Consider the following 12,619-nt stretch of genomic DNA (forward strand, 5'->3'; position numbering starts at 1 on the left):
GAGGAAGGAGACTCGTTTGAGCCCAGGAGTTGGAGGTTGCTGTGAGCGTGATGCCATGGCACTCTACCCAGGGGGATAGCTTGAGGCTCCGTCCTGAAAAGACAAAAAAAAAAAAAAAAAAAAAGAAACTGAGGCAGAATCCCAGGTGGCCAGGTCAGTTGTGGGCCTAACATGACCAAGGCTTTGGTGGAATGACATTTCCAGACTGTGTTAAGGAATTACAGTTGATTTTATAAGGCCAATGAAAAAGCCCTTTGGAAAACTGGCCAGACACCCATCAGTAACCTTTCCTGATCCGTGTTAAGTGACAAAGGTTGCTTGCTGACAGGTCTGGGAATGGTAATGTCATATAGGTATCTAATGACACAGATGAAACCTGGGCTCATGAAAGGCTTTTGAGAATTCCAGCCTGAGCATTCCTTGTAAAAGGCTCCAGCAAAACTCCCCCTGACTTAAGGCCTACATGAGAGCAGAGGTTTGCACACAAATTCCTGTACGACCAATAGGTTTCCAAATGGCATGGTTAGTAGAACAGACATTCAAATCCTCTCTTTCCCCTGCAGCCTCAGGCTTCTTCAGCTAAGAACAAAGAAAGTAATAACTGACAACATGTTCTTAATTAAGTTATGTTAAACTGTGTTATGTTCAAAGGATTATGCTTAAAGGTGTATGTTGGGTGGATTATCAGATTATCAGAGAGGAGCTACTTACGGGGTAGGTGGTCATAAGATGTTTAAATGGATTAATGAAGTCACTGATGTCCAATGCACATGTGCAGAGGGATTATAATAAATGGATTAATGAGGTCATTGCTGTATAGTACGCATGCACAAGTTCGCCTATATAAACCAGCAGCAAATAAAGAAAGCTCGCCATTTTGCCTGAGCGAGCAGATGGTCACCTTTATTTAAAACACAGTTTCAATAAGTGTGCTTATTCTTTGCGACATCGCTTTTCCGTGAGACCCTTCTGGCAACATTCAGTGTCAAGAAGGCAGCGGTCACGAGACAGAAGCAGGTGACCCTAGCCCCTCTAACCAGAAGGAGCAGAGAAGACATGTGCCAGTTGTAACAACTGAGGCAATGCCTGTGGCCAAAGCCCTGCCCAGGTGGACTGAAGAGCGAGGGCCCTGCTCTAGGTAACAGGCCATAAAGGGGCAGGGGTTGCCAAGGGGGCCAGGCCAGTGCTTCCCAAGCACAGGCAAGAGCAGCGTTTGCACTGCAATGACGTTTCCTTCTCTGTCTGCCAATTAAGGTCAAAGAAGGAACCTGAATTCTCTAATGACACTTCACTATGCTTTGTACAGTACTATCATGGTTCAGAATTAGGGAAATGAGGATGTTTCCTGATATACCTTTTACAAATGCCAAGGACCATAACTATTACAATTAGCAGCAGTATTGCCAAGGCTGTAAGACTAATACAAAGTCTCTCAGTGCCTAGGAAAAAACATCAACACAAAAGCCACTGACTCAATCAACATCTATCATGGCCACAAAACTGAGTTTTCCAGCTCCACGTGACTTCCATGTTGATTAGTCAGCACTCTCCTCTGAGAAGGTTTTCCTCCTATGGTGAGTTCTATTTTTATTTTTCAGTATTTTCAAAATTTCCTATGAATAGGAATAGCTTTTACAACAGGGGGGAAAAAGGGTTTAAGGCAGGAAAGCCATGTGCTGAGGGAGTTTTTTTAATCCCAGTTATCCAGTGAGCTCTGCACACTGCGTGCAATGGGGAGGGGGAGGGGCGCTTGTAAATCCCACGGTCAGCTGCTCAAGCATCACACAGAACCTTCACACAGAACCTTCGTCAGAAAACCCCCAGAGATAGCAGCAGAGGAAGTGAGACTTGAGAACAAACGCACAGCTCAGCTCAGACTCTGGCTGAGTCCCTGTCTGCTGTCCCTAAAGGCAGACGATGCTACTCAGCAGCGTTTTGCTGAACTCTTTCCAGTACAGACCTGCAGATCTTTCTGATCCTTCTTGCTTTCCAGGTTGGGAGTCCTTGTTACAAAGTCATTCAGCATGCTGTTGAGACACAAGCAGCTTCAGATCAAAAATGCTGCAGAAATAAAATAGGTCCCAATAGAAAAACACGACGTCGCTGCCAATGTGGGGACACGTTACCTGAGAAGCAGAAAATATCCAGGAGGAGCAAGATTCAACTGTACGGATTCCTTCAACACTCCCAACAGGGAAGGAAAGTTCTCTTGCAAGGCTGTAACTGGGAGCCTATTAAAAAATAGGAAAAAACATCTATGAACAAGTCAAAATAACATTTGTTTAGAAGCACATTTAGGATCCTGGCAGTTAGGAAGCAGAGGGGAACAGCATACCTGAAGGACCCGTTTCTTCTTTTTTTATTATAATACACACAAGATAATTTTGGTATTCTGGTGACCACGTCAAGTTTGGGGACCTAAAATCCTGCTGCTAACAGGGGCAATACTCTGGTCTTCTTGTCTGTAAATGAAATAAGCTTTAAGCTGGATGATCGAGCTTGATCTCTTGGGCCTTTCTAGTAGTAACATTCTGCTTCCCAGTGTGGCTGGTAACATGGCTTCATCTGGCAGAAGGCTGCAAAGTGTTAGGCCAGGGCCTTCCCACCAGGAAAGTGGTTTCCCTTCTATGGTAGCTCTCAAGCAAGCCTCACGGGCAGCGAGGGTACTGAGATTATTGTCACAAAGTGAGGCAGCACAGGTCCAAGTCCTGCTTGTCCAACCTACCTCCTCCTGTGTGGCCTTGGCAGTTCCTCCTCTGCAGAAAGAGAATGATAAAAATCGAACCTGAAGCTTCCAAGAAAGCTCAGGTATCACTTAGGCCACTATGATGTACGCTGGCTAGTATAATAAGTATTCGCTATCATGAGGAAGGCCTCAGGATACCAAGTCATCTCTACAAAGATGCTTTTTGATGAAGGAGTAATGCCTGGTCTGGATTTAAACCCTAACACTCAGGGACTCCTGGGACTATGGCCCTCAGCTTACTTTCCTGTAACCTCAGGACGCAGTGAGTGAAAGTAACTAGGGAATGTTATCTGTGTGAGCCAAGGAGACCACACCTGGGTGTCCGAATTATTTACTATGAAACTCCTGATGGGTCTGTAAGGACATGGAGGCTTTCTGGAGAAAGGGTGGTCCACACCCTTGCCCCTCACATTGCCACAGGGAAAGCCCCGCACAGAGGAGGTGTCTGTGAGCTGCACTTGGGGTGTGAAAAAGGCCCAGTAAAGCGTCTTTGGCATCATAACTGAATTTCCCCAAACAGAAAGCTGGGGGCCAATGTTGATTCTAACATTCCCACAGCAGAAAAATTTGTGGAGTCCCCCTTCCAGACCGCCTTTAGATGAGACTGCTTCATAAGGACAGTAAGGTCAGTCAACCAGAACCGAAGCCATCCAGCAAAAAACATAGGCAGGTGTTGAGAACACCACCAAGAAGAATCATTTCTCTTTTTCCTGAAAGAGGTCTTTAGCACTTCCCTATGTGTGGGTTTTAGTGACATCTGAATCTTTTACAATTTGACAGGCCTTATATAATCCTTCACTGACATAAAGGGATCAACACAGAGCACATGCATTTCAAAACATCACATCGGATCTCTGGAGAAGGAAAAGTAAAGATCATCAGGGCATTTCTATGCCTTGGGAAGAAATTAAGAAAAGTTTAAGCTATTTTCTGAACCAGGGCTTTCCAAGAATCAAGAAATAAAGACAGCTGTTATTCACAGCCACTGCAATAGCGCCTGTAATTTAGGAGAGTGTTTGCGGGGACTGTATTACCTCTGGACGAAAGCATAGCAGAACTGCAGCACAGGGATATCCACGAGGGGCGATTTCTGAAAATTTAAGCAAAACCAATTACTCCACGTTGGTAGGAAATAGGCTAAAAAGGAATTCAAACATGAAACAGATCTGCATCCTAACCAAGCAAAAGATTTCAGCCAAGGAATCCTTTTAGATACATATAACAACAGATGTAATAGCATCCCTCACACACAATGAAAACAAGCATATCCCCTGAGCTCCCAAATTATCAGTGGCCCCTCAGTAGACTTCTATGGTGATTTCTCATTCTGCTTACCTACTGTCCATTCCAGACTATCAACAAGCCTTTAGGGAAAATCTGGCATCAGAAGTGAACTTTCCTGAACAGAAAGGTAGGGGCCAGTATTCTCATTCTTAGCTTAAAAGATTCCCTCACACCCAGCCCAGACAACTCTCCTAAATCCCAAGTGGCTGGAGCTACTTAGAAATTGGTTCCCCTGGCTCGGCGCCTATGGCTTAAAAGGCTAAGGTGCCAGCCACATACACCTAAGGTGGCAGGTTCGAATCCAGCCCAGGCCCCCAAACAATAATGACAGCTGCAACCAAAAAAAATTAGCCAGGTGTTGTGGCGGGCACCTGTAATCCCAGCTACTTGGGAGGTGGAGGCAGGAGACTCGCTTGAGCCCAAGATTTGGAGGCTGCTGTGAGCTATGACGTCATGGCACTCTACTCAGAAAGATCGCTCCAGGCCTAGCCAAACTGCAACAACAACAAAAAACAGTGGGCAGCGCCTGTGGCTCAAAGGAGTAGGACGCTGGCCCTATATACCACTGGAGGTGGTGGGTTCAAACCCGACCTCAGCCAAAAACTTCAAAAAAAAAAAAAAAAGTTGGGCATTATGGTGGGAGCCTATAGTCCCAGCTACTCAGGAGGCTAAGGCAAGAGAATTGCCTAAGCCCAAGAGCTGGAGGTTACTGTGAGCTGTGACACCACAGTACTCTACCAAGGGCGAAGTGAAACTCTGTCTCAAAAAAAAGAAAGAAACTGGTTCTTCTAAAACATATATTTTTTTCTCACTCCTGGTTTGTAAAAAGCTATTTGCAGAAGTGGAGCTAATGCCAAAAACCAGTCAGCCAGATGAGATCTAGTTCCTTTTTAGCCTAGAAAAGATTAGAAATTGCAGATATTTATAGAAATTAAAGAAACAAAATCTAAAAACATCCTGTGTTTGTAAAAGCCGGGGCAGGAGGACAGCTCCCTGGGCTTCTGTGGCAGCAAAGCCAGCAGGCGGCATGGACCACTGGCTGGAGGGTCATTTCCTGCTGCCAAAGACTTGCTCAGAGCCATAAATACAACTGGCTGAGGATCTGACTGCCCTTTACCCCTGCTCCTCTCTCCTGGCCTCTATCATTAACATTTATATACAAGAGTAAACGCAACAGGCCAACACCACATGCTTGGAGGCCCGAGGGCAGAGCCCCCACCGCCAGTGGAAGCCCTAAGTGTCCTTTCACATCCCATTAGGCAGTCGGCTGTTCCCACAACCTGGCCTCTCAGTGTTAATTTTTAGGGCGGCTTCCCTTCTCTTTCTACTACTTTTCCGAACTGGAATACAAGTGGACTGAGGGTAGGAATAGATTCCCTCTATTTAGAATCCCCTACCACTCCATGTTCAATAAACACTGGAATGACAGGATCAGTGCCCCGAGGACAAGGGACAGTGTGGAGCCCTCAGGGCCTGAGCCACCTGCAAGGCCCATTCCGGGGACGGAAAGTTCTACTCCAAGGCAAGCACATCTATAAAAACTGCTGAAGAGATTCTTGGGTCACTTTTCCCACGATGGGGTAAAAGAATGGCTTAAAAAAGAGTCTCTGACTCCTAAGTTCAGCTTTTGCTCAACCATCCCCACTGAGATGCCCTTAAAATCTAAAATGATATTCCTTTTTTATATTATGAAAACTTCTTTATCGTGGAGAGATAATACGTAAACTTGCCATTTTAAAAACATTTTCAAGCACACAGCTCAGGGGCACTTAGTGTATTCGCACTGCTGTGCAGCCAGCACCAAAGTCCACCTCCAGGACTTCACCAGCCTGAGCTGAGACTCCCTCTCCTGTGCCCCAGACCACCATAACCACCATTCTTTCTACTTTCTGTCTCTATGAACTTGACTGCTCTAGATCTCTCATATAAATGCAATTAGACCACTGGGATATGATACACTTACACCTCTTCTTGGCCATGGTAACTAGTTCCTAACTCCCACAGTCTTTTGTTAAACTTCTGGAGTTACTGAGCACTTTAGGCCTCAGGGAACAGAATCTCTCTCCCAGACCCGTTAGGTAGATAGTGAGGATTCCAGCAGGCACCCCACCTTGGTGCTGTCTCAAGCAACTGCTCCTCCTGAGGAAGAACAAGGGTGCCCCCTGCCTTGATGTTGCCCCAAGCAACTGCCACCACTGGGGGAAGGAGGAGTTCCTTGCGATCTGCAACAGGAAATTCCCTAGCAGGCTCCTGGCACAAAAAGGCCTGGAAAGTGACCCAGAGTAACCTAAGGCTAACTCCATGTCATTGAAGTGGCTGGATGGCAACACCTGAGGGGGGCCAATCAGATGGGGCCTGTCGTCTGCTCATTATTCAGCCAAGAGCACAGAACAGACTGCCAAACCAATAATATCCTTTATGATAAACTGGGAAATGTGAGTCAGTGTTTCCCCTAATTCTGTGAGCTGCTTCAGCAAATTCACCAGACCCAAAGGGGGGGGGGGGTAATGGGAACCCCAACCTGTAGCTGGCCAGTCAGGGGCTCGGGGGTGAGCTCCTGGGGATGGGGTCATGTGGCTCTGCCTGACAGTGTGGGAACTGAACTGGAGAATACCTAGCTGGTGTCCCCCAAAGAACTGATAGCTTACTTCCCAGCAGGGAGTAATCCTCACATAATAGAAGTCTTCTGTGTTGATTGTTGATACCTTTTAAGTGAGAGAGTAATAAACAATCTCAACAGTTTTCTTTTTTTTTTCTGAGACAGCCTCAAGCTGTACCCCTGGGTAGGGTGCAGTGGCATCACAGCTCACAGTAACCCCCAACTCCTGGGCTCAAGTGAGTCTCCTGACTCCGCCTCCCAAGTAGCAGGGACTACAGGTGCCCACCACAGTGCCTGGCTATTTTTTGGTTGCAGCTGCCATTGTTGTTTGGCGGGCCCTGGTTAGATTCGAACCCACCAGCTCAGGTGTATGTGGCTGGTGCCTTAGCCGCTTGAGCCACAGGCACCGACTCCTGACCAGTTTTTTCAATATGAAAGAAGAGGCCTAGTCCTTTTGTGAGTAGTTTGTTTCATTCAACATAATGTCCTCAAGATTCATTCATGAGTCAGAGTCCCCTCCATCTTTAAGGCTGCATACCATCCCACTGCAGGCACACATCTCAGTTTAGTATCCACACAGCCACCGGCATACACCTGGATCATTTCTACCCTTTGGTTATTGTAAATAATGAAGTGAACACAGGTGTATAAATATCTGAGTAAAAGTGTATATTTTAATAATTTCTTTTCCGTTAATTTTCCATTCCAATAATTTTCAGTTTCTTTCTTTCTTTTTTTTTTTTTTCCTTTTTGAGACAGAATCTTACTCTATTGCCCTAGGTAGAGTGCTATGGTGTCAGCCTTGCTCATAGCAATCTCAAATTCCTGAGCCCAAACGATCCCCCTGCCTCAGTCTCCCAAGTAGCTCGAACTACAAGCACCTGCCACAATGCCTGGCTAGTTTTTCCTACTTTAAGTAAACCGGGGGTCTCACTCTTGCTCAGGCTGGTCTCAAACTTCTGAGCTCCAGGGATCCTCTGCCCTGGTCTTGCAGGGTTGTAGGATTACATGTGTGAACTACCGTGCCTGGCCACTTATTTTCAAATTTTTATTAACTGTGTAATTTTAAATTATTTGATGGGAAGGCAATTATTTCAAGATTGAAATAAATTCTGGTTTCTATTAAATTAATTAAGAGCAAAACAGCCCCTGTACTTTTAATGAGGTCTGTTTTGGTAAAAATCAAAAGCAAAACCCTCTATGGGTATAAAAATGTTAAACCACACAGTCTGTCCTGTTTCAAATCCATTTGAATAATTGAAAAAGGTCTTTCTCCAACACAAACCCCTCACTTGCTCTGCAGAAATAGGCAAAAAACCTAGGAGCTTCTTGGTTTGACGATATTCCCTGGAAGCCTTCACAGCAGACAGATAAATGTCTTCTTTCTCCAAGTGTGTAGCATGAATTATGTCCTCTAACATTTATTTTGTGCTTTTTATAAATAATCACACAAATTTAAACTTGCCCTTGACTTGCCCTTAACCCAACTCTAGCAGTGCTCCTCTGAGCTCTCTCCTTGACTAGGTACTGACCTTGGCTGGAAGGACTGCATCTTTTAGCACCAGTCTACCAGGAAAGGCTGTATCTGTGGATGAGGATACCACTCCCCTTAAAGTGTTTGCCCGAGGGAGCCCAAGGTTGCCAAAATAATTTACTGTTTGTTCCTGCCAACAGCTTTCCACAGGCCCCAGCTTCCCCTGCTTAGAGCATTTGTTTAGGGGAAAAAAGAGAAGCTTAAAATGATAAATATCCCCTCTGTCTCTCAGAGGTTTGTGTGACTCCCATGACTCAGGAATGTCTTTCTCAAGGACCTGGGAGGCTTCCCTTTGAAATATAATCATCATGAAAGATAAGACTTCTGTCTTCAGCTTCTGTGGGAGGGCTCCGAAGCCTAACTCATAAGCCTCAGTGAGCAGACCCAAATGGCTCAAGCACTTACAACAATGACTAGCCCACCCCCTTCCTGCTTTTCTGTGGTTTTCCACTCCCTCTGTGGCGCTGCTCTGTCCCTCCCCACTCCTCATTCCCCTTCTGGTATTCTCTGCCCAAATCAGTGGACCAGAGCTCACTGCAGTAGCTTCCCAATCACATCTGCTTCACCACCTTCAGTTACAATCAGGCTTTGTTTATCTTTGACACCTGTCAGGCTATAAGTTCCTTGAGGCAGATGCCATCTCCTCTTCCTACAGATTTTATTCCACTCGTTGCACAGAAGGTGAGAGGCACAGTCTTGGACCTCAAGCATTTCCCACCCATCCTAAAAAAGGGGGCACTGAAGCCTAACAGGGTGTCCGCCAGAGCAAAGCAATAGCACTGTCATTTTATAACCCCCAAGAGCTCCATCTTACTCTGGCAATCCGCACCTCCCTTCCAGACTCCACTTGTAAGAAGCAGAGTCATGAAGAATGCCACCCGATTGATTCCCCAGGCTGCTCACCTCGTCTCCTTTGTCTCCTTTGTCCCCTTTGATTTGCGGTGGCCTCTTTACCACCTCTTTCACCAGGTGCAGCAATGTGTCAGTCTGCAGAGTGCTGAGTGCACAGATCAAGTCAACAAGCGTTAGCTGGGATGCACTCGCCACTGGGACAATCTGCTGAGAAAAGAAAGAAATTCCATGAAAGCTCACAGAGAGAAAATAAAAACAAGAGTGATACACAAAAAACATTCTGTACTAGTTGTCACTGCAGAAAGAAATCTGAGCTAATATTTTACATAAGTATCTATTTCCCACTGAACTGAGTGAAGGACTCCATCTGTGGAAATAAAGTATTTGGTACTGGAAACAAATTGGGAGAAAGCCAACCAGCATAGGTTTGCCAGCAGGGAAGGACTGCTAGGTGCTAAGGAGGGTGGCCTGGGCACCAACTGCTCACTCGTCTCCTTAGAGAGCGGGAGCCGGCATTGGCCACAGAGGCCGAGCATCGAGGGAGTGACTGGGGGTGAGGCAGGCCCTTCTGCAGGAGGAAGGAGGTGGGAACCTCAATGGTGCATGGAGGGAACAAAGCAAGAATGTGGTGGTTTGGTTGAAACAGGTGAACCAAGCCCTGGAGGATGAGGCTTGGTCAGCAGATAAAAAGTGGGCAATTTATAATCCTAATGCTTTGGGAAGCTGAGGTGGGAAGATCACTTGGGGCCAGGAGTTTCTGAGCAGCCTGGGCAACACATTACAGCCAACACAAGATTCCCATCTTTACCAAAAAAAAAAAAAAAAAAAAAAAGTAATAAAAATTAGCCCAACCTGATGGCGCGGGCCTGTAGTCCTAGCTAACTGGGAGGCTGAAGGGGAAGATCTCTCAAGGTGAGGAGTTTGAGGTTACAGTGAGCTATGATGATGTCACTGTACTCTAGCCCAGGTGACGGAGTGAGACCTTGTTCCCCCAAAATAAAATAAAATAAACAGTGAAGGCTCGGTGCCTGTAGCTTAATCGGCTAAGGCACCAGTTACATATATCTGAGCTGGAGGGTTTGATTTCAACCCGGGCCACCAAACAACAATGGCTGCAAACAAAAAATAACCAGGCATTGTGGCAGGCGCCTGCAGTCCCAGCTACTTGGGAGGTAGGGGCAGGAGATCGCTTGAGCTGAGGAGCTGGAGGTTGCTGTGAGGTGTGATGCCAAGGCACGCTACCCAGGGTGACAGCTTGAGGCTCTGTCTCAAAAAAATAAAAATAAATACAAATAAAAATAAATAGTGAAAATACTTAGTGTCCCATGTTGGCCTCCCTGGTCACCTTTGTCTGTCCCATGTGACTTCTTTGTGGGTCTTTGTCAGTAAGTTTAATCACTCCTTTAACTTTTTAACTCTACCTTCATTTTGCTGTGACGCTGAGCTTTCTTTTTGCTCCATACTGTTGCAACAGCTGCTGTTAACTGAACTCCAAGATGGGCCGTCAAGGGGTTTAAGAAGTCTAAAATCTTTTGTCTTATGGTCTAGAAAACAGGGGGAAAAAAGTTACTATAGAGTAATATTCTATACTTACTTAACAACCACCTCCTAGAACAACCAAGAGCCTGCCAAGGTGCCACACTGCTGGGTAGACCCCCAGAAAGGGAGGAGTTGGGCCCCACCTTACAGGAGCTGGATGTGTGACAGTGGCACAGCATGCCATATGGGAGGTGTATCGAGTGGCTTAGGTGCAGAGACGTCTGGTCAGCTGAGCTGATCAGGAGGGTCTCAGGAGGTGACAAATACCACCCCTGGGCAGTATGAGCAGGGCAGGGTCTTGCTGGAAAGCCACATGACACCTAGCAGAGGCCAGTGACCCATGAGAAGCCAAGCAGCTGAGTCAGCATGACGTCTGCCTAGAAATCCCATCAACGAGGAAGAGTTTATAGTCATTAGAAAAGCTATTTCTTGGCTTTAAGAAATATGTACCACATAACTAATTTTATTATTTACTCAGTTTAAAACAAACCTGTAACATAGCCCTGCACATCACTCACCACCTTCCCTTTGAGAAATTCTCAGTTCCTACCCATAATCCTTGCTCTGTGAATCCTCTGGCTTGCCCAGCTTGAAACACCCTGCCCTAGCTAAGTCCTCTTAGCTAGTCCCCTAAGTCCCCTAAGACCTTGGGGTCTCAGCTCAGTCCTTCTACCTCAGAAACTCCCCCTCTCCCCGCCGCTTGTTGCCCCATCTTCTAGACCAGGCTAGGGTCCTGCTCACACCCTGTCAGGGCCCTTAGCATTTCTCTGAAGCACTCCTCCTCCTCCTCATCGTTCCCCTGCCTAATATCTGTCTCTGCTGCAAGGTGGGAGACTCCATCTTTTTTTCTTTTTTGAGACGGGAGCCTCAAGCTGTCCCCCTGGGTAGAGTGCCGTGACATCTCAGCTCACAGCAACCTCCAACTCCTGGGCTCAAGCGAGTCTTCTGCCTCTGCCTCCCAAGTAGCTGGGACCACAGGTGCCCGCCACAATGCCCAGCTATTTTTTGGTTGCAGCCGTCGTTGTTTGGCGGGCCCGGGCTGGATTCGAACCCGCCACCTTGGGTGTACGTGGCTGGCGCCTTAGCCACTTGAGCCACAGGCGCTGAGCCTGGAGACTCCATCTTGTCCACTGGCTTATCCAGAGAGCCTGTGTCAGATGAACTGACTTGCTGAGCACTTCCTCTGTCCTCACACCCACGTGTTCACTTCACATTAGATGCAGGGCATGGAGTTGTGCCCCCCTATTCCACCATGGTTTCTGCTCTAGAGACGCCACTGGGGCTCTCTCTCCATGGCCCTGAGTCCTTCGGGGAGGGCCAAGAGTTAATTGCTCAATAAGAATTAGCAATTATAAGAATTTCTCTATCAGCCCATGAGATAGGATACTAGCAAGAGACTCCTTATACAGATGAGGAAATCGATGCTCAGAGAGGCTGAGTGGTATAGGAAGCTACTCTAAAAACGTTCAGAAAATCTTTGTTCTCACTTAGCAACACAGATTTTTCTGAACATCTTTTAGGGCAGGTCCTTGTAGCAGCTAGAAATACAGTAGAATTCCCTTCTAGGCACCCCTGGAACTGACCCAAGCCACGTAGGCATGGCAGGACCTAAATGTAAGATGACAGGGCTACCAGGTCCCTCACCTAAGCCCTGAGGCCACACCTGGCAGTGGGGGACTCACTCAACTGATGTCAGATTCAGCAGATAATTCTGAGCCACCACACACAGTAACAGAGGGGACCAGAGGCTTGGGCTGTGTGCTGCATTTTAATAACTCAAAGTTTCCTCAACATTCCATCCTGATGGGCCCACATTTCAGAGGCACCACTAAAGGTACAACATTGAGATGAGCCGTCTTAAAAATAATGCTTGCAGCAGTACCCAATCTTTTGGTTTTTCTGTGCCATGCTGAAAGAGTAAGAGCTGGGTTGGGCCACACATTAAATTCACAAACACTAATCAAAGGTGATGAGTAAAAAGAAACGAAAGTCCATGCATAATTTTCATGATATCCACTACCACAAATAAGCAAAACAGTCCTCACATAATCCACAGGCAAAGACT

General features: G+C 46.5%; 1 protein-coding gene across 1 annotated transcript in view; it reads right to left on the reverse strand.

Moving 5' to 3' along the window:
* The window catches only part of DOPEY2 (dopey family member 2), a 131,445-nt gene that overhangs the window by 37,977 nt on the left and 80,849 nt on the right, over nt 1-12,619 (reverse strand). Inside the window, exons 22-26 of the mRNA XM_003800666.3 lie at nt 10,437-10,559; nt 9,067-9,219; nt 3,781-3,836; nt 2,127-2,231; nt 1,961-2,027 (exon numbers count right to left, since the gene is read on the reverse strand). Coding sequence (XP_003800714.1) covers nt 1,961-2,027; nt 2,127-2,231; nt 3,781-3,836; nt 9,067-9,219; nt 10,437-10,559 — 504 coding nt within the window. The remainder of the gene's footprint in view (nt 1-1,960; nt 2,028-2,126; nt 2,232-3,780; nt 3,837-9,066; nt 9,220-10,436; nt 10,560-12,619) is intronic.

This window comes from Otolemur garnettii, unplaced genomic scaffold (assembly GCF_000181295.1).
Source record: "Otolemur garnettii isolate 467f Iridium unplaced genomic scaffold, OtoGar3 scaffold00180, whole genome shotgun sequence".
In the NCBI taxonomy this organism is placed as follows: domain Eukaryota; kingdom Metazoa; phylum Chordata; class Mammalia; order Primates; family Galagidae; genus Otolemur; species Otolemur garnettii.